This window comes from Tasmannia lanceolata, unplaced genomic scaffold, assembly GCF_043159265.1.
Source record: "Tasmannia lanceolata isolate RefF3 unplaced genomic scaffold, GAP_Taslan_0.1 ptg000016l, whole genome shotgun sequence".
Lineage (NCBI taxonomy): Eukaryota > Viridiplantae > Streptophyta > Magnoliopsida > Canellales > Winteraceae > Tasmannia > Tasmannia lanceolata.
The window spans coordinates 12,569,532-12,591,787 of NW_027518693.1; the positions used below are offsets into that span (position 1 = coordinate 12,569,532).

General features: G+C 38.5%; 2 protein-coding genes across 7 annotated transcripts; one reads left to right on the forward strand and one right to left on the reverse strand.

The window, feature by feature from the left end:
• Positions 1 to 722: 722 nt before the first annotated feature.
• Positions 723 to 11,546, reverse strand: HO2 (heme oxygenase 2). 5 transcript variants are annotated; one of them, XR_013235455.1, is made up of 5 exons: positions 11,059 to 11,546; positions 10,425 to 10,648; positions 7,478 to 7,585; positions 7,156 to 7,333; positions 723 to 937 (listed from the first exon to the last, which is right to left on the reverse strand). XR_013235455.1 is itself a non-coding variant. In XM_077357727.1 (4 exons), exons 1-4 carry the CDS (start codon positions 11,504 to 11,506, stop codon positions 7,241 to 7,243), a joined length of 873 nt encoding a protein of 290 aa, XP_077213842.1. In that variant the 5' UTR covers positions 11,507 to 11,546; the 3' UTR covers positions 6,820 to 7,240. The 5 variants fall into 5 exon arrangements, 1 of the variants encoding a protein (XP_077213842.1); XR_013235452.1 differs by having other exon boundaries at positions 723 to 945; XR_013235454.1 differs by lacking the exon at positions 723 to 937 and adding an exon at positions 4,138 to 6,435.
• Positions 11,547 to 16,787: 5,241 nt separating this feature from the next.
• Positions 16,788 to 19,750, forward strand: LOC143848171 (patatin-like protein 2). 2 transcript variants are annotated; one of them, XM_077357041.1, is made up of 8 exons: positions 16,788 to 16,922; positions 17,143 to 17,253; positions 17,423 to 17,604; positions 17,782 to 17,968; positions 18,309 to 18,470; positions 18,619 to 18,921; positions 19,200 to 19,375; positions 19,462 to 19,750. In XM_077357041.1, exons 1-8 carry the CDS (start codon positions 16,920 to 16,922, stop codon positions 19,538 to 19,540), a joined length of 1,203 nt encoding a protein of 400 aa, XP_077213156.1. In that variant the 5' UTR covers positions 16,788 to 16,919; the 3' UTR covers positions 19,541 to 19,750. The 2 variants fall into 2 exon arrangements, with proteins under 2 accessions (XP_077213156.1, XP_077213155.1); XM_077357040.1 differs by lacking the exon at positions 16,788 to 16,922 and having other exon boundaries at positions 16,971 to 17,253.
• Positions 19,751 to 22,256: the final 2,506 nt, after the last annotated feature.

A 22,256-nucleotide genomic window follows, 5' to 3' on the forward strand; every position in this document is an offset into this window, starting at 1 on the left:
CTAATCTTTCTATTTAAAAGTCTCCAGGTTTTAGAATGCATCATTCCTCATTTTCATTTGTGAGGACGACCAGCTTGCCAAATTGTTTGATGGCGCTTCTAGAAATGATAGAAAAGTAGAAAACACACAAACAATATGAATTTGGTAACCCCATTTTGATACTGGATAACCCCAACTCCAGTTACTTGAAAACCCCCTTCCAAAACTCCAGTACCCTTGGGCAATTTTAAGGGACTTGATAAGCCAATTCGTAAATTGGTAACCCTATTTTGATACTAGACAACCCCAATCCCAAATACTTGAAAACCCTTTCCAAAACTATAGTGCCCTCGGCCAATATTTAGAGACTTAATAAGTCCATTCGGAAATTGGTAACCCCATTTTTTATATTAGATAACCCCAATCCCAGAGACTTGAAAACCCCTTTCCAAAACTCTAGTATCCTTGGCCAATTTTCAGGGACTTCATCACCCCATTCCGAAATTAGTGACTCCATTTTTTATACTAGATAACCCCATTCCTAGAGACTTGAAAACCGTCTTCCAAAACTCCAAAACTCTCGGCCAATTTTCAAGCACTTGATAAGCCCATTCGGAAATTGGTAACCCTACTTTTGAGAGTTACTAATCCCTTCCAGAGAATTGATAAAACCCCTTCTGCTACAAAACCCCCTGCCTATAGCAACTCTTCTAATGGCATTACAATTCTGCTCATGATAGAAATAACAAAAGAAATGGATGTTGTTTTCATTAAATGTGCTTCATGTATTACATCCCAATTTGTGTATTACAAAAAAAAAAAAAATTAAGTAAATCAAAAAATGTGTAGCCATCCATTCATGTATTACATCAACTTTTTCTTATACAACCACTTGTCTTCCAAAAAAGTGAGTGAAGCCATCCATGCATTATCTCCAGAACTCACCCTAAAAAAATAGCTTAAACCCTAAACAAGATAAATCAGAAACAAAGGAATGAAAAATAGTTCAAAACCCTAAAAAAGAAAAAGAAAAACAAAACCTAAATACAAAGAGATAGATGGTAAGAACTCAACATTCAAGTTTTCAAGATTTGCCAACAACAAGGGTGGCTGAACAAGGAGGAACATGACTGGTAGGGTAAAAAATCAAAAATGTGATAATGGAAAAGTAAAAGAAGAGGGGGAAGAAGGAAAAACCAAGGTCAAAACGTGTTGTAAATGCCAAGGGCGTTTTCGTCCAGCTTTTACTGACAAGACCTCTTTTGTCTCCCATTGATAATTTTTGAAAAGCATGGGTCCTGTTGATAATTTTGCCTAATGTTTATCCCCCATTGGTAATTGGTCCTTTTTATAATAGAGCTTGATTAGATCAGGCATTCAATCTTTGGTTAGGAACTGATTAGAAACAAATGTACAAGATTAGTCATTGATGTAAGGCATGACATTTTTTCCCCAGGATGTAAATGACTTTAGAGAGAAGGTAGAAAAATAATTGTTTAGTGCAGATGTAACAATCAAGGGACGTGGGAGAGTGTAGAATTTTTTCGTAAATCATTTTCATTTTTCCTTATAAATGGTGGCCGGTCTGTCATCAAATAAATATCTAAACTTTGGGTAATTTTTTAATTGCCCCCTTCCCTTTATAATATTGTATAGATTATACATTTTTATTCTAGATAACCTAAAACTAAGCAAATCATAATATAAAAAAATGCTCCACTGAAAAACCTAATATTCTATATACCTTATATGGTATATATGTGGTTAAATCATTGTTTTTGAAAGCTAAACTTTAGTAGTGGGCAATGCTACATTTTTCAAACTTGAATGGGACATGCCATCATTCAAAATTCGGAGTATAGAGTAAGAGAGAGAGATGGTCGTGGTGAAACTTAGTAGGGATTTTAGGGGTTTTCAAGGCATAAGGATGGGATTAGATATGGGAGCTTTGGGTATTTCAAGTGGCCCGTTTGGATGCCGAGAAGATTTTGATTTGGATTTCTCACATTTGCAGCCCATTTTGAGTTGTGATTTGGATCCGGATCAAATCCTTGGATTTCCAAATCAGCGACTGACAATGAAAAAAATCAGATTTCCAAATATGCTGTGTAAACAAGTAATTGGAAATCCACAGATGTGGCATTTTCCTTCTGTGAAGTAACAACACCCAACTCCCTCCCCCCCACCCCGCTCTTCTCTCTCTCTCAACATGAGCTGGCCGATCTATTCATTTCGTATCCAAAACTCAATTCCAAATCCAAATACAAAATATGAGGTATCCAAAAGGGCCCTTAAGATACAATGAAAATTTTAGTAAAATGCTTAGGGTTTACACTCATTTGACAGTTTCAAATAGCATTTTGGAATGTCTTTCACCCCTATTATTGAACCAGATAATTCGAGAATCAATCTCGCAAACTAGAACCTCTATAACAAGGAGATGACGAAAGAAATCATGGTTGCGCTTGATTTTTTGCTCACTCAACCTATCAAAACTTTTGATATTCTGAAATCCTCTTTGTATTGATTTTTCAATCACGGGAGATGTTTGGATTATCTAGATTGTGCTAGATTTGAGTTGGATGGACCCTTTGGATATTATTAATTAGGATTATCAACATGGAGTGTTGATCACAAAAGCCTCCTATTAATCATCTGGCCAACGTCAATCCTCACCAATCAAAACCACTGATTGTAACCAACATAGACGTTTTCTACCTAGAAATTTTCTAAAAACCTACAAACACAATCTAGTTTGATCAAAACCAAGTCCAAACTATTGAAACCCATTCTTGTTTCTAAACACTAAAACAAAGCGAAACAATGCTCAACCCACAATTAAACTCCTATAGATTAAATTTCTAAAAAAGGTATAGTCATTCTTCTACCTACACCTAACCCGGTAACCTTGCATTTTGATATCACTTTCTAGAAAATTGACAGATCTGATCGGATCAGATCACGCACAAAAGAAATAAGTAAATAATAGGCACACGATAACACAAGTATTTTATGCAGTTCAGCCATGATGCCTATGTCCACGGGCAATGATCCAATCCTTCAACTGTGAGAAATAGATATAGATCAACGAAGATTACAGGAGATTAATCCCAAATCCCAAATCCCACAACCATAATCCTCTCTTTTATCTGTCTCCCTTAAAAGATCTCACTTACCAGACCCATAAGAGTTTTAACATAAACATTATGTACCTAAGTATTTTTGTAACACTGAAACCTTTAATTCTCTGTCCTAGTTAAACTACAAAACAACAAGAGAGAAAGGCCTCCACAGTTTAAGAAACCACCATCTCTCCCTTTCCTAATCACATACGGAAACCGATAGATTTCATCTATACCCATACTTGATGTCCCATATACCCTTTTATGTCTTAATGTGTCGATTATTTGATGTGCTAAAAAATGGTTGTTTCTGTTTACACCATAAAATTCAAAATTTGAAAGATAGATTCTTCGACGAGATGTTTGATAGAGTGGGGCCATCTTCTATAGCTTTTCATCATTTTAGAAGATCTGCAAATGGCTTGGCTGATAGCCTAGCTAGTAAGGGGGTGACAAAGGATAGGCTAGAGATCTTTGATTACTGGCCTCTTTGATGTTGTTTTTTTCTTCATGGATCCCTTCTCTTTTTTCTTGTATTGAACTTCTCGGTCTCCATTTTTTTTTTTTTGAACAGCAAAGATTCATTAAAGCAAACAGAGACCGAGAGGGTCCCTGAGGATACAAGAGAAAACAAATCAAAAAGATAGAAAAAGACAATACAAAGTTAAGGGGGTAAAAAATCAAAGAGTTCCAAACTTTCTTTGAACACCGTAGCTCTTGCCGGTCTATCTACTTCGGCATTGGCAGAGCGCCTAACATGTGAAAAAGAGATGGATGCCATCCCCACTCTATCCTTAATTTCATCAAAATAAGCTGCAAAACGCCAAGGTACTGTTTTTTATCTACGAAGCCATCTAATAACATTTAGTGAATCTCCTTGCACCACTAGCTTGTTTAAATTCACATTTTGAAGTGATTTGATGCCCTGATGGATTGCTCTAACTTCCGCCTCATTTGCATCTGCTTCACCAATGGGACCTCTAAAGTCCCAAATCACTACTCCCTCGCCGTTCCTCAATAGTCCACCAATACCCGATGGTCCTGGATTGCCCATACTAGATCCATCAAAATTCAACTTTAGGATGCTATGAGAAGGAGGCGCCCAAGCCATGATTACTTTGGGCTCATTTCTATCCGCCCTGCATACCTCTCTCCAACCATATCATAGATCGTATGCAAAAACAAATTTAAAGGATGGTAGTGTTTTCACCCATGAAATAGTTAAAGCAATTGCTTTATTGAAGATACATTGTCCTCCCTTTGAATAACCTATGAAAATCCTTGCATTTCTTTCCTTCCATAGTACCCATATAGTGGCCAAAAAGGGCATTTGCCAGAGAATCTTCCCTTCCCCGTTCCATGGGGCCATCCCCAACTTTCAAAGAGCTCGAATAGTTTTTCTGGGAAGACCCACGCCATCCTGAATCTATTCAACACTCTATTCCAAACCTCTCTTGCCAGTTTGCATTGGTGAAGGAGATGATCCACTATATCTCCAGATTCGATACATAGAGCATAATAGTCAATAAGCCAAATCTCCATTTGTCTTAGAAAGTCAAGTCTAGATCCTTTTTATGAGTACAGTCCATCCAAAGAGGCACACTCTGGGTGGCTTGGATAGTTGGATGTTCCACACTTTGGCTACCTTGGAGGAGGCGGGCAAAGTAGAAGCTGTTGATAGAAAGATTTCATCGAGAATACAAAACTTGTACCTTCTCGGTCTCCTCATTAATATATTTGCAGCCATTGAAAAAAAAAGAAGATAAATCACATGTAGATTGTAAAAGGATGAGCAATTACAAAACGGTTAATCAACAATTACCAGGCCGGAGTGTATAAATAAAGAAGAAGAATTTCAGAAGATCTCAACGTCAATACACAACTTTTACCTTTTCCCTTTTTCTAGGAGTAGTTTGTAATTTGATCCTCCTCTCCTCTTTATCTCTTGTTTCTACAATTCGACCGTGTAATGTGAGGACATCAATGGACATTGCATCGAAGAAGGTATTTTCTGGTCATGTTCTTTGGTGAATTTCTTTATTCTAGATGAATTACTATGTCCTTGATCGAAAGGCATTTGAAACGACAATCGTTTGATTGCAAGTTCGTCCATCACTCGAAGTTGAGTTACATTTTTATTAGTTCGAAAGGCATTCAAAACCTTCAATTGAAGGACTCTTCTCTTGTACCAATAGTGTCAAGGATTTTTGCACCAATCGTTTCAATAATATTGCATTGAATTCAATCCTTCCAATTGTAAGTTGTTAGTGGTTTTTTTTTTTTGGAATGGTGGCATATTACATTAAAGATTGAGGTGGTCAATCCAAGAAAGGTACAGAAGCAATCGGATATAGAAGAACAACAGAAAAAAGACTCATGGGGGAAGATACTCAAACAACTCAAGACCCTCCTTGAGGACACCCGCCCTCGCTAATCTGTCCACCCCAAAGTTTGCCGACCTCCTAGTGTGAATAAAAGATATCGAAGAGCCACCCACTATATCTTGAATCTCGTCAAAAAATAGAGCGAATCTCCAAGGGGGAACAAGGGAACCACGAAGCCAACGGATAGCATTGATGGAATCTCCCTCCACTATCACTCAATCCAAAGAACCATTGTCCAAACATTTTAACCCCTGATATGCTGCTCGAACCTCGACTTCACTAGCATTAGCTACCCCGATTGGACCAGCGAAGGCCCAAATAAGCTGTTAGTGACTGTTGATTTATCCATCTTTGACTTTGGTTTCTAGTTTTCTTGTCTATCAGTTAATAAGTATCACCCCTAACTGCAAGTCCACATTTGGGTTGCATGGTGACTGTTAAACTCCAAGGACTACATATGCCAGGATGATCTCTTGCTGCCACAATCCTTAGACATGCCAAAGTAATCAGGTTTTCTTTGATGCATTTGTCATCTGGACTTTGGCAGGAATTAAACACATCTTTGAGTCACTTATGAACTTTGGAGACCTCAACAGGTTTCCTTGGTAGTGAGAGCTTTGGGGCTGTTTTGGGTGTGGTTTAGCAACTTGGATCGGGTTGAGCTTTCGCTAAAAAAGGAACCGGTATCAACCAGAAACCGCCCGATTTTATGATAAAATCTCAACCCAAATTCCTAAAAATCGACCCGAGTTGCACCCCTAGTTTGGTGGTTGGGACTCAGGTATAGAAGTAAAGAACTAGGTGGTACCCAGCCTGGAATAAGATATTTTTAAAAGGTTTACTCTAATGTGTTCCTTCAAACTTGGGGCTTTTGGCATATTGATTAGGTAGGTATCAGAGCAGCCACTACATCATGCGTTCGAGTAACAAAATGCAACCTGTGGAGAGGGCTACCTGCAGGTAAAAAAGCCATAGTGAAAGCCATTAGAGTGAAATTTATCAAAAAGTGAGCCGCCGTGGAAATGACAACCTGTGGAAAGGACCAACTAGAAAAAATGCTAAAGTAGGCCGCAAAGACGGCGGATGCGGAAGTGTGGTGGCATGTTACAGTCTTAAGTGGGGCCTTCCTAGGTACGGGACCCAGCTCTAGGGTTTTTGGCATATTGGTTTGGTATCTAACACTGAATTTCCCAGCCGAATAGCAGCGTCTGATAACAAAGCTTTGAGGGCCGGCTATTTCATTCATTTAAAGGAATTATGCCAATCAGGCCAGAAAAAATCTAATAACATCTCCTGTACCATCCTTAATCACATCACAAAAGAACAAAAAGAAATTGACAAATCTTACCTGGTTTAATTAATCCAAGGATCATTGGACCAAATTCAAGGGTTAGAAAAGAAGAATACAAAGAAACAAATACAACATCACTTTCGGAGTAGAGAAAGGGGAACAACTATGTTCCACCCGAGACAATCAAAACCCGATATAGATACAAAAATGCAAAGGGTAATCGAGATTCCTACAATACCAACAAGTCATTCAAGCAGTATAATTTTCAGAGAAAGTGCAGGTGAAAATAGCAAGTCAAAATTGATCATGCTGAGGGATATTATCGCAGAAGATATAAGAAGCCATGCATGAACTGTATCTTCCTTGATCCATGTAGTACCTGATGAGTTTGTAACGATCCTGAGAATCAACTTGTGTCTTTTCCTGACAAACGCTCAGAGCCGTTGATTTCATTAAGCACTACACTATAAAATGATCAGGCGGACAATCTCTCCAGAGAACCGGAATGACTTTGTTGCTTCTCTTAAGCATCTGTTCTTTTGATCTCGGGACCAATACTGCATCGGTGAAAAGTTCCAAAATCAAACAGGAGTCGAATGAGGTAGATTACATTAATCTGTTCACAACCATCGCTAAAAAAAAAAGAAAACACTTCACAATCATGCAAATGCAGCTCAAGCACATTAAATCAGCAGTCTTACCTCCCCAAGCTTGTTGAGATTCTCTCTCATATCCTTCAATAACTCCAGCACATCCCCCTCCCATTTACAGAACTCCAGTACCCTTCCATCCAGGATCTTCTCAGAAACCTTAACGAAAGACACAAAGGTCAATAAAAAAAAGGGGAATGGATACTACTCAAGAATTGATGTGCATTAGTTAAAAATACAGAATGCAGAGAACTTCAGCAGCTTTATACATGTTATTGAAGTGTTTGGCATGGGCATAGTTAGAGTCTATAATCAGTGAGAATGCTAATGAACTAAAATAGCTAATTTGTTGATAGTGTAGAAATTAGTATAAGAAATGCTTTGTCGTCACTTAGTTTCGAGCGATTATTTGTTATTTACATAACATAGGGTAAATTAATTTACACACGCAGGAGCAATATAGGATAGGAACACTGAGTCAATTCTACTGAAGTAACAAAAGTTCAAACTTACTCGCTTTTATATAACCATTCTATGATTTCATATCAAACACCCTTTTTCTTAACACTTCACATCAATCTTGCATATTATCGAATGCAGCATCTTGAGAGAAATAACAGCCTATTTCAATAACTATACTGACGAGAAGAACCTAATCGTTCAAGTGGATACTTGATGGAACTATGATGTTCTGAAGCATGGAATCAGGAACCTTAGTTCTTACCTTAAAATTAATCAATAACTTCCCTATTTCCATATTTACAGTAAGGATGGCAGCATGACTAAGTGACTAACCTTGGACAACTCTCAATACCTTAGGATTCACAAATGGGAAATGGAAGCAAATCTGGTTTAACAATTTAGCTTAGCCAGAGAATTACCTCTCAATGGAAAATGAATACTATAAAAATGTGCTAGTTGAAATGATTACCACGAAATTTCCAAAGTTGCAAGAACTCATAAAAAAACACTTTTCTTGTTTTCTGAGTGACAACAAGAATTTCAGTAGAAAAGAGACATTGGCAAACAAAAACAGCAGGGGATGAGCGGGCCCGGAGGAAAAACCAGCAAACAGAAGCTCTAAGAGGAAGCTAGAAAAACAGAGTACATCAAAGGTAACCCTCCCCAACTACAAGCCCTCCTTATTCTACTCAAGCTACCGAGTCTCCTGTGTCATTAGCATTCCAGGATATATGCTAAAGAAAAGGGAAAAGGTCTATACTCTCTGTGGAGGTCCACGTTCTCTAAGATTGTGTGCGTTAGACATTACAGAACAGTGCTCACTTGGAATGACAGCACAATTATGTTCGTTTAGTCTCATCTAGCCCACAGTGGACCCGAAAAATGCTCTATGAACACACACAGATTATTTAACTTAAAAGAGCTATAGTTTCCAGGTGGAAGTAAAATCTTCTATACTGATTGGGCCAAAAAAGTGACCTTTCCCAATTTGTTTCTTATCATAACTCCCATAAAGGTTTGGCCCAGAGTGCCAGAGAAGTCCATCAAATTTCAACTTAGGAGACTTGGGAGGCAGGGAATCCATCTATCCATAATTATCTCAGGTGAATTGTGACATAAGGAAATCGGTTCCCAATTCCGAATAATTTCTACTACTGGCATATCACATAACTCTACACCATGCCCACCAGGCTCAACTAGCTACAGTGACTTTGATATCCATGATGATCTTCATAATTGAAGAAACCTGAGCCAACAAAATTCACTTTTTCTTCGGTCCAAAGTCCAAATGCCGCTAAAAATCATGCACAAGGTCATCCTTCATAAGATTCTTTCCTAATCACAAATTGGTCATCTTAGTGAAAACACCCATTGCATGCCAAATCTATTGAGAAGAGACTCCCAAATCCAAGTGAAACGGTACAATGGATGAAGCGGTGCTTCATTGATTCTTCCGTTTCTAAGATCTATCAATTAGCTAGCCAAATTTCTTCCTATCAAGCGTATCAGACATATTCAATAGGTGAGACCGTGAGAGACAAACAACTAAAATCTTCAAAACTCCGGGGAACCTTTATGCCCCAATTTTCAGTAAGAAGACAGAACGCTTGATGCCAAGTAAAAGCAAAGGATTTAACTGAATATCTCTCTCAAGGATCAAGACACCAAATCCTCTTATCAATTGCAAAAAAGGCAAATACACAAAGACTCAAGCTACCATAGCAAAAGCATGAACGCGCCTGTCTAGGTTAGCTAATAGCATTTAGAGAACTACTCTCAAATCAAAATTAACACTGGAGAAAGGATTCCTAAGTTCAGAGCGGAGTAGGACTTGATAGTTGGACATTCATCGTCCCTTGCCCACCAATAAATCAACTAGCTAATGTTCACAATAGACATGCCAATGATATTGTCTTACCAAAGGGGCACTCTCAGCATAACCCCCTAGCCAAAGAGACCAAAAGTTCAAGGAATCATTGTTGCTCCTCCTAAAGCATTTCCAGACATTGTCTCACTGGAGCAGACAGCCCAACCTCCAATGAAAACTGATTACACAGAATTACTCTCATTCATAATTCTTGGCTTCAGTATATTTCCCATCCTAAAATCCATTTTTTATGAACTGACAACTTACATTTAATACTAATCATCACCTCCGACCTTAAGGCTTGTAAAATAAAGAAATATCGGCAAATTTCATCTAAACTAAACAAGAAACTAATCATTCTACGAACTCCCACAAGACAATCCAGCTTGACCAATCTGCCGAAATTAAGTTATATTGGAAGCATGGATTAATGCAAGAAATGATACCTAGAAGTAACATGGAAGAACCGGCATTGCAACACAAAGAAGTAGAATTTGATGAATGTCATGACATTATTCCTATACAATTATAAAAACCCATCTAGCCTATCCGAAAAGCTAGGAAAAAGCAGCCAAGATGTTAAAGGATTTAAGTAAATAAAGAACAACAGTGCATCACATTCTATATATAAAACCCAAAGATGCTATTATGAATAACATTCCACAATACCTGTTTGGCTATCACTTGACCGCCAGTGATATGGGCGAAGTATATGTTGTAGAAATGGCAAACGAATGATGGCGCGTTCTTCTCAGCGACCTCCACCAAATAGTTAGCATAAGAAATTCCAGGAGGACTCGGTTGTGGGATCGGAATCTCCTGCTGTTTGAACCAATCTAAATCTTTTGAAAGTCCTTCTGATCGCTCTAATCCCGTCTTTCTAAAGTAAGCATCTGTAAAAAGAACAACAAGCAAAGTCTAACTTCACAACCCCAATTTCACAACAATCAAAGAAGCAAGTAAATGTAGAAAGAACAACAATCAAAGACTTAAATTCACAAACCCAACTTCACAAAAATCAAAACAGTAAGCACATGTAGAAAGAACAACCATCAAAGCCTAATTTCAAAACAATCAAAGAAGTAAGCATAGGTAAAAAGAACAAAAATTAAAGCCTAATTCCAAAAACCCAATTTCACAACAATCAAATAATTAAGCATCTTTAGAAAGAACAACAATCAAAGCATAATTTCACAGACCCAATTTCACAACAATCAAATAAGTAAGCATATAAGCCTAATTTCAAAAACCCAGATGGGATTAGATCAAAAGAAGATGAAATTGTGAGAGAATGAAGACTTACAAGCGACGTGGTCGGATTCATCGACAATGCGATCTAGGGTTTCAAAGACAAGTTTACTGTCAACCAAGAACTTGAGGAATCCTTCGATGGTGGGCTCCCACGTGTCATCGTCGGCATCATCCGACGGTCGTGGGTTATCTTCCTTGTCTTGGGTTCTGAGCTTCATGGCAACGAATCGCATTTCTTCGACTATTCCTTTGTTCTCTCCAGGGTACTGTTTTCTATATCTCTTCCTTTTTTTAATGACATTTGCATTTGAAGTAGTGTTTGTGGGTGTGGTTGGTGGAGGAAGAAAGAGTGTGGTGTCCTTGTTAGAGGAGGATGATGGTGATGATGAACAATAGATTGAGACATGTGTTCGATTTCCAAATTGGGTTTTTGTGTATGGATTCTTGGGAAGTTGGAACTGGATTTTGAAGTGGATAGAAGTAAGAGAAGAAAACATCATTTCCCTTTCTGTTTGGAATGGATTTTTACTTCTTCGGTTGATAAAGGTTACTTAAAACCATTCCTGATGGAATTTTTTTTCTTGGAGAAATTTTTTCTTTCCAAAATTTAGAGGGAAATGATATGATTATGGTTAATTAACTTAATTTAGAGGGATATTATCATAAAATGAAGGTCCCGGTTTGGATGGCAAGAAAAACATTTCTGACGGAAAAACAGTTCTTCAGAAATCTTTTCCTATCCATAATTTAGAGGGAAATAATGTGATTATGATTAATTGAGAGGGATATTATCAGAAATTCAAGGTAGGGGTGCAACTCGGGTCGGGTTGGGTTGGGTTGAGGCCAACCTTAACTCAACCCTAATAGCATCCTCGGGTTGAGGATGGTAAACCCTGACCCATCCCGCCTCCAAATCGGGTTAGGTTGGTTTCGGGTTCATATAGGCCAAAATAGAAAAATACAAGAAAAAATAGCATAATCCTAAAAAAAATCATGAGAAAATTAGAGGACGGAGGTGGGGTTCAAGTCGGGTCGGGTTGCCAAGGCCTCAACCATAACTCAACCCTTTTTGGCTTTTCTCAACATTAACCCAACCCAAACCGAGAAAATGCCAATCCAACCAAAGCCAAAATCGGGTTCGAGTTGAGCTCGACCCAAGTTGCACCCCTAAGTCAAGGTCACTCAAAGTAAAAATTGAATAGGGGCTCAAGTTATCTTTGTCACGGATTAAAAAAGTAGGGAGGGGAATGGTATCTCCTTCCAACGTACAAAATCCCCCGTTATTCGTTAAGTTTTAAAGGCGGAGAAAAACGTTAAAGGGGGTGACTAACTTTATCCTCAAGCAGTGAACCATCCTCATAGAAACCGTTTGGGGCTGGGGTGTATCATTTCCCGTTTTATAAATATTTTTCATAACCAAACTTTTCCAAAAAATTCATGCAATCCAAACAGTGAAAAATGAATAGGGTTGGTTCATGTTATCTTTTTAGTGTACAAAAAAGAGAAAAGGAACTTTTAGAAATAATTTTCCTTTCCAAACTTTTCCAGAACCAACCTTGAAATCCAAACAGGGCTTCACCCTAAAAACAAAAACTACGGCATAAGTGCACATTGTAAGGTGGATCCCACTGTAGATTGGGGTTAGGATGATTGGATGGTGCTGAAAGTACGATCAATGGGCCAACTTTAATTGTGTATCTGGTGTAGTTTTTCTGGTCCTGGTCCATCCATGGTGGGGCCCATATCCTGCTTATTCGAATCAGATGTGTGGTGGAGATTGGGGTGAACAAAGTGGGTCCTTGATGCGGACAAAAACGGAATAAGTCTCTTACTCTTTTACTGAATTTTATTTTCGTCATCGTATTTGTAGCTTATGTTTTAAGCATTAAATCGTGTCTGTTTGATTTGATTTTTATATCATTAGAAAGGCTTTTCGATTACCTATCTAATGAGCCTAAATCACGTGATTTGAGTGCGACATAAGGAGTTTATGACTGATTTAGGGACACTGGATGTCTATTATTAGACCTGGCAAAAAGTGACCCGGACCCGTGAGTCCACCCGGCCCCCCCCATAAATTCCGGGTCTGGGTCACCAATCTATAACCCGATTGAAATTGACCCGCGGGTCCACCCGGCCCGTCAAAACTGGGCCGGGCCGGGAGCACCCGTGGGTGCCCGTAGAGAAGTACAAAAGTTTTATTTTGGCCTTTTTTCCCGTAATTGTCATAATTTTTTTATTTTATTTGTAGTTTCTTTTGGTAATTGTCATATTTAATACATTGGTATTTTTTTGGTAATTTTTCTACTTTGCTTCCATTTTCTGTAATTTTTCATTTAAAACTTAGTACCCGCATGATTATTATATATTGCTAGCCACCTCTGGGCAAATCGTACTTCAGCCGATCTTTGCAACAAAAGGATGGGCGACAAGCCAAAAAGTAGCCTTGGCGAAGGTGGCTAGCGAATCCCAATACAAAAAGAAAAAAATCTTTAAAAAAATGTGTCAAAAATCTAGGTGACCTGTGGGTCGACCCGTCCCGTACGGGTCCAAGCTCAATGACCAGTAAAATTTTCCGGGTCATTTTGACCCAGCCCATTTGACCAGGACCTGTACGGGCCGGGTCATACCCGGCCCGCCCGTTTGCCAGGTCTATCTATTATGAGATTTCTATTTTATGGATATTTTAGTCAAAGTCTTTAGCTTTTATTTAAGTTATTTTAGATGGACGTATGAGATTATTTGCTTATGTCAAGTTGATTTTTAGGGTCTCTTTTCTTATAAATTGATCTTATCAAGTAATGAGACTTCCTTGAATTATTGAATGAAAATTAACATTTAGGCTTTTGTGTTGTCCGACAACTTTTGGGTTGCTAAGATTAGCCCATGCAAGAGTATTTTCCAATTTCCTTTAAAGAAATTAGACTTCAATGGGATCGAACCGTGATCGAAGTATTGCATTCCCTAAGATGGTAATCATTGTTCACTTTTCTTCTTTATTCTATCTACTTTGCCTCTGCTACTTGACATCAAGGGACCACCAGATTTTTAGACTGCATCAGTCATCTCCGGACCCAGCAATGGCAGGAGCCTCGTGTACTGGGCCGCACTCTTTTTATCAGTCCTCACTCCTCAACGAAGGAAAAGGCAAGCAAGCCTCAAATCAATGTATAACCGGTAATCTACTCCAATCTCTCTCTTTGTGTAGCATGCATATGATGAATGGGCCCAGTCATCACAAGTGCAGGTGTCATTCAATTATGAAATTTCTTTAATGATGGCCCCACAAGGTGATGATTTCTAATCCTGAACATCCATTGTCATTAATTTTGTCAATTGCATAATCACAGGTGAGAGTATTTTTCGTTATGCATATGGTATAAATTAGGGCTGCAACTCGAGCCGGGTTTTACCAAACCCGCATTGACCCGACCCGAAAATACCCTGGGTTGGGTTCAGGTTTCATGGGTTTCGGGTCGAGCCGGGTTGAGCATTCAAAAGCCCGCATGAATCTTGGGTCGAGCCGGGTTTGAAGGGGCCCGACCCGACTCGAGTTACATAAGTTATAGTATGTACATTTTTTTCTATTGTTAGTTAAAAGTTAAAAGTGAAAACCCACGCATCCACTGTTACTGTATGTGAGTGTAATTTTTGCTTCTATGAGTTGAGTTGATTCAAGTGTTTGATTCAGCATTGTTTGATTGTAATTACAACATTGTTTGATTACAGCATTGTTTGATTCAAGTTTAATGTGAGTGTAATTACATCATTGTTTGATTCAAGTGTAATGTGAGTGTAATTTCTGCTTCTATGAGTTGAGTTGCCTTGCCAAACAAGAATTTTTCTTAAAAAATTCCGTCAACGTGAAAAACCCGATCTGGCCCGAACCGACCCGAGATTTATCATGGGTAGGGCCGGGTTTGGGAATCGTGGGTTTTCTGAAAAAAAACCCGACCCAACCCGACCCGAGATATTTCTCGGGTAGGGTTGGGTTCTCCAAAACCCGACCCGCCCGACCCGAGTTGCAGCCCTAGTATAAATCCGATTACACAATAGAATGAGAGATGAATAGGTAATAACATCGATTATAATGTGCTTACGTAAAATTGCACCAGATATGGAGTCCCAGCGCACCTCACCCGGTACAATAAGTCAAGATCACTGCAAACAAAAACTGTGGTGCAATCAGAAATTTTCTAAGAATAGAGATCCTTGAGAGAAGACATGAGAAGATATTTAAATGGAAAAATAAAGATAATGCACACGTGGTGGCATTCCTAGATATAATGATTTAGATATTTTTCTAACTTATATTTTATTTTAATAAGAAGACCCCAAAACATCCTCTCTTTTGACCCGGTCCAAATTGATGGGACGAAAAATCTTCTCATGAAAAAAGCGAAATCAAAGCTCACCTAATTTGTTGGGTTCAAAGTCTAACTTTCTAGTTCTACGCTTCTTCCTGAAATTTATATAGTTGTGATAAACTTATATTACCACCAACACTCCTCCCTAGTAGTTTCTGAGGTTTTAGACAGAGAATATCACAAGTCATAATTCATAAAACATCTAAAAGGGGGCATCCGTTCACTTGTTTTCCCGGGAAAGGAAAAGAAAATGTTTCCCGGAAATCTGACGTGGCATTAGGAAAAGAAATCCCGGGAATCTGTACAGGAAAAGGTTTCCCTGGACTGTTTCTTGACTGTTCATTTGCGCAGGAAAAGGTTTCCAGGGAAACTGTCTGGCCTTCTTTTTGCATTAGTTTTTCCGGGAAACGAAATCCAAGTGTTTTTGGTCGGAAATGAAATCCCTAAGGGGGGGGGGGATGGGCTTTTCCAAGTCATTTTTTGACTTATTGTAAAAATTACACGTGTAATTCTATTTTCCCGGGAAAGCAAGTGAACACCAGAATTCTGTCTTGTCAAGGTCTTGTTAAGGAAAAAAGAGGCTGTTTTCCAGGGATTTGCTTTCCCGGGAACGCTAGCCGTAACGAAGAAAATAAGAGAAACAGAAGATACGTTGTAAAAGAACCTATAAGTTGAACTCAAACTGACTCGGTTTCATGAGTTCATCTGAGTTGACTCAGTTTGGGCAATTGGTGAATACATCCACCCAACTGTACGTCTGTACATCCCCATCTCCTTATCAATGAGTAATTAAAACTTCTTTTTCAGCATTGGAGAAAGTTCTACGTAACCCAACCTGGAAAGTTGGGCAGAACTAGAGAAAAACATGTCAAAGAATGATGCAATTTCCTTTTTATATGCTATAGATAAAAGTCTAATATCCTCCCTGCAAGCAAACAGACTTTGATTTTAGCCGAGAGATGCTGTGAAGATATGAACAAAAGCAAAAGATGACGAAAGAGATTCACTAATCTTATGGATGAAATGATAGATACTTGTTTGGTTGGTTTTTGCTCTTTTTCTCAAAGTACTAACAATTTGGTTAATTGCTTAGTCAAAACATGAGTTTCTAGCTAATCATTTTAAACTGGGGCAATCCTCACCACAGAAGTGTACAATTATTTAATAAAATTGTTATCTTCATCCCACTTTTCCATGGTATAAAAAATTCACGACCTTTAGTAAGTTTCATCCAAAATAGGTGTATTTGCTTGTCACCACTGAAGTGTACAAATCCAGCTTGTCACAACTCAATATATTTCAAGAAGGCCACCTAACTACTAGAACAGTCCCAACCTAGAGTTCAAACGCTTGAGGCCTAACCTTCTTGACAAAAATTTACTTCAAAAAACGTTGACCTAATCCCATGGTGTAAAAATAATTCTCATGGTGAATAATTAGTTCGCCGCCATTGACTTAGAAATTTCCTCTTCAAAAACTAAGCAAGCAATTCAAAGATGACTTCGCGTATTGATGGAGTCTGATTTGTACATACTAATGAAGAATCATGGTACTTTCCTTCATCCACTCCGCTCCCTATAAGTACTCATTCATCCCAAAATCATTTTTAACATTTCAAAACTCGAACTTCTTTATTTCCATACATCATCTAAATCTTTGCTCATTCATCCCAAAAACATTTTTAACATTTCGAAACTCGCTCTTCTTTATTTTCCTACTTCATCTAAATCTTTGCTTCTTAAATGGTCATGGAACGAACAACGTCGCAGATGCAACCTCCAACTTATGGGAATCTTATAACCATTTTGAGCATAGATGGAGGAGGAATCAGAGGTGTCATCCCTGCAACTATTATCAGCTTCCTCGAGTCGCAGCTTCAGGTTATAATTGAAGAGAATTCTGACTAAGGATCTATACTTCAGCTTGTCATAGTTCCTTCTAGTTTCATTATAGCATGAACAAACTTCAAATTTACATCAAATCAATAATAAGATGCTACTATTCTTAGAATCTTGTTTGTTAGCTCTAATTGGGTGTGTTATGGAGCAGAAATTGGACGGTGAGAACGCAAGAATCGCGGACTATTTTGATGTGATTGGGGGAACAAGCACTGGTGGTCTTGTGACTGCCATGTTAACTGCACCAAACAAAGACAGCCGCCCCTTATTCGCAGCCAAAGATATCATAGATTTCTATCTGGAACATTCCCCAAAAATCTTCCCACAATGGGGGTAAGACTCTAATCATGAATGATATATCCATTTAGCGACGCCAACTATTTAGCAACAGATTTATACCCTTTGGTAAACGATTATGTGCATCGCCAATGAGTGTATTTCTTGTAGTCAGCCTAAGGTTCCTGTTAATAAATGACTAATTAACATGCTCTTTTTTGTTTTTAATTGCAGTGGCTTCCTCGCTCCATTGATCAAGATTTTCAAAGCAATAACTGGACCAAGATACAATGGCAAGTATCTTCATAGCCTAGTTAAGGAAAAGCTAGGTAACACGCGGTTGAGCCAGGCCTTGACACATGTGGCTATTCCAACATTCGATATCAAGCGACTTCAACCCACAATCTTCTCCACCTATGAGGTTGTTACCTCATTTCTGACAAATATATTCTCCATTTATTTTATTTTTCATTTTTCATTTTTTATTTTCAATTGTAGTTCAATTCCTAATCCATGAACACCAACAGTAATCACATGTTTTGTTAAGATCCTCAACAAGCGATGAAGTTTTTTTTTTTTTTTTTTCTTAGAAATTGATTGATATTTTGGCATGATCACTCTTTGTATCCCTTTTTCCAATCTAGAATAACATAGATTGTTAACGGAATTAAGTACTATAATTAAAATCTAACATTAGTATTTAACCGATAAAAAAAAAAAACATTAGTATTGTATCTAACTATGCCCTTCTTCTAGTACAGGCACATTACAATCCATCCTTGGATGCTCTATTCTCAGATATCACCATCAGCACATCCGCAGCTCCAACTTACCTTCCTGCCCATTACTTTGAAACGATGGATTCTCAAGGGAATGTGAGGGAATTCAACCTTATTGATGGTGGTGTAGCTGCTAATAATCCCGTAAGTGCAAGACCCTTCACCCTTACTCTTAAGAAAACCTCTTAATGAAAGTTTCTGTCTGGAATCTGAAGACATGTCCAGAGAATTCTAAATTTTCTTCAATGAGCAAAGTCTAAACTGGACTCTCTTCTTAAATCCGTGGTTTCAGGCATTGGTTGCCATAGGTCAAGTGACAAAGGAGATTTTTCGAGGAAACGCAGACTTCTTCCCAATTAAACCAATGGACTATGGCAGATTTTTGGTCATCTCATTAGGAACTGGTTCGCCGAAGAACAAAGAGAAATACAATGCAAAAGGCGCACGCAAGTGGGGGGTTCTAGGTTGGTTGCTTAGTGGTGGTTCCACTCCTTTGGTGGATGTGTTTACTCAAGCAAGCGCAGATATGGTTGACATTCACCTTTCTGTGCTTTTCCAAGCTCTTCATTCTGAATCTAATTACCTTCGGATTCAGGTAAGCACACATACTTATTTTCTTTAAAGGGGAAAATCCTATCTTGCACATAGATTATTACTTACGATCCGTTTCTTTCGATAAAAATGGGTGTAAAACAAATTTTACACTCATTTTAAGTGGGAAAATGGCCATAAAACTTGTTTTACGTCCATTTTTAAGTAGAAAAATTGATGTAGATTTTGTTTTATTCCCATTTTTCGTCGAAAGAAATGGTGCCTCAATGTAAAACACCCTCATGGATGAATTGATGATGATTCTACTGAATAAAACACCAGGATGATACATTAAGCAGTTCTACTTCCTCCGTTGATATTGCTACAAAGGGAAACTTGGAGAATCTTGTGAAGATTGGTGAAGAATTGTTGAAGAAACCAGTCTCGAGGGTGAACCTAGATAATGGATTGGTTGAACCCGTGAAAAATGAAGGCACTAATGAAGAAGCTCTCATAAGGTGAAACTAAACTCCTCATGCGCCTTTCTATCACTATAATTTTTTCAATTTCTTCACTGATCATTGAATTTCAAAATTGTTTACAGGTTTGCTAAACAACTATCCGACGAAAAGAAACTTCGAGATATGAGATCACCACATACCAAAGGTGTAAACTATACTTGATTAAATTTTTGGAGATCAGCCAGCCAGTAGAGTTGTTAACAAAAAAATGTATTATTTGCTATGTTCCAAATTGTATTAATTTTTTAATTCTATTCAACACATTGTTGAAATTTCAACCAATCTCTTGTGGATCTAAATGATTATGTTGTTTAAAATGTTTCCAATAATATGTAGAAATAATTTTAATAAAGTATTGGAAGTCTAAGTGAATCTGTTAGACTTGGAGCAAGCCCTATTCAAAGCAAGCCTTGAAAAACTAGGTGTCTTTCGGTAGCCTTTCTTATTGCATTGTAAATGTCTTTCGGTAGGCTCAACGCGCTTACCCAAAACCGGTATGTGTAGGGGCAATGTAAAAGCAGATGGTCCCCTCATCCGCAGATGGTCCATATATGGTCGGAAAGCCTTGTTTAAAGCTCCCATATAACCTATTTCTCATAGTAAGATGGAAATGGCTACCTAAGTCTAAATAAATGTTTTACTATTAAACATTAGGGAGTCCCATCGAACTCAAACCTACAAACTTTTACAATTCACTCATCCCATCTCAGGCCATCAATTCTACATGTTACATGTTTTCCTTTTTGCTTATCACAAAACGTGGAAGACTTTGTATCGGTCGATCTTTAAAACGAAATGTTTTCACAAGGAAAAAACCTAAAAAATGTACCAAAGAAAAGGATATGTAGAGGAGCCTTTTTGCACATTTTGATAATAGAAAAAACTCGTGCAGAAGAGCAACCTACAATTTAATTAAAAATCCCTTGGGTTTTGTCTGCTTGCTCTTTTTTTTAGGCTGGGAAAGAATGTGGCCCCAGGCTGGACCTCAAAACCCTCAGGTTTTGTTTGCTTGATCTAATGGTCAGATTTGAACTCGCACTAAGCATCCATGATAAGAGGGTAAAAAGCCACAAATAAGTGTCTATAAAGACTGCAAAACCACCCGGTTGGGGTGAAGGCTCTAAGAAATGATCTTAGAGAGGAAATTTGGGCATTTGCAAGTCCCATTGGGATAGCAGATTCAAACAAACTGGAGGTTAGGGCTGCACGTCAAGGATTTAAATTCTTATATAAAACTTGCTTAGAAAAAGTAATAGTTGAAGGAGACTCCTTGAATATGATTCGTTGGCTTAAAGAGCTTCACCCTTATTTTTGGAGATTTGCTAGAATTTTTTTTTTTTCGATGAGATTCTAGATTGGATTGGGGTCTCATCGATTGTTTTCTGTCTTTGTATTTGAGCACCTTCGGTCTTCTTGTAATGATATTAGTTACCAGTGGCGGAGCCAGAGGGGCACAATTGCCCCCCTGAAAATTGGATTTTTCCCATGTCATACGTCAATGTAAAGAAATTGCCCCCCCCACCCCCCATAATGGAAATTCTAACCCCCTTATTTAGGGCTGGCAATGGGGTGGGTCGGGGCCGGATGTTGGGGCCCCCTACCCCTTCCCCTCTGCGGGGAATTTCCCCCCTCCCCTCTGCGGGGATGGTTGGGAATCCCCCTCCCCTCCCCGCGGGGAATATCTAATCCCCTTCCCCTCCCTGCATCCTTCGGGGACAAAATCCCCGCCCCCGCCCCAACATCACCCCCTCTTTAGTCATTGATACACTAATGCTGGGTGTCCCTAATCAACTTGATGCAATTTCAATATATAAAAATGTTATAAACTAACATACTTATAGATGAAGGAGATATATTTCTTGGGAAGGAATTAAGGAAACCCTAACCAAAATAAAAATGCAATTTATTTTGGCTACTGATGTTGGCACTACGATTTTTTGATAATTGCATATACTCAACTGGTCTTTATTATTTCAACATCTGTCAAACGGTTATTATAGTTCCCAAAATGCTCTCAGAAGCTAATTAAAAGGAAAAGACAAGCTAAGTTTATGTTTGGGGGAATCTTGTAGCCGATCCACAGAGTTTCTAGTAGTTTTTCTAAAAAAAATACTTAAAAATATACAAAAAGATGGCATTGATTAACGGGGCGAGGCGGGGCGGGGCGGGGCGGGGATAACTCCATCCCCTTCCCCTTCCGCTCCCTGCATCGGGGAATTTTTAAAATCCCCTTCCCCTTCCCCTTCCCCTCTCAAATCGGGGAAGTTTGGGGGGCGGATCCCCGCTTTTTCGGGTGAAATTGCTAGCCCTACCCTTATTTGCTATTTAACCTGTCCTTCAACCTACAGAATTTAATGCTCTCTCTCTCTCTCTCTCTCTCTCTCTCTAAAGTCCTTTTCCGAGGGGGAAAGGACAAAAGGAAATAATATCAGCACAACCATGGTTTGATATTCACCAACTCATTTAAAAGCTTTTACATGCCATTAAAAAAACCAAAAGACAAGGTGGTTCGTGCAATTTTATATAGTGCAAGCCTATATAGTTCAGTATTTATTTCAAAAAGTACTGTATGGGCCACACCATATGATGATCCAAACTGTCAATTTGATGCGTCACAATCTAAATAAGTTTTGCCCCAAAAATCATTTCGATAGGATGATCCCAACCCTCCAACCTATAGAGGCTTTGATAATATACAGTTCCTCTAGATTCGAGGGCTGGATCATCCTATGGAAATGATTTATTGGACACAACATATTTATGTTGTGGACCACCAAATTGATGGTTTCAATCATCCTATGGTGTGGGCCGTACAATACTCTTTGAAAAATAATGGAAGATACAGGCTTACGCCATGTGGGTTCCACCTTATGCATGG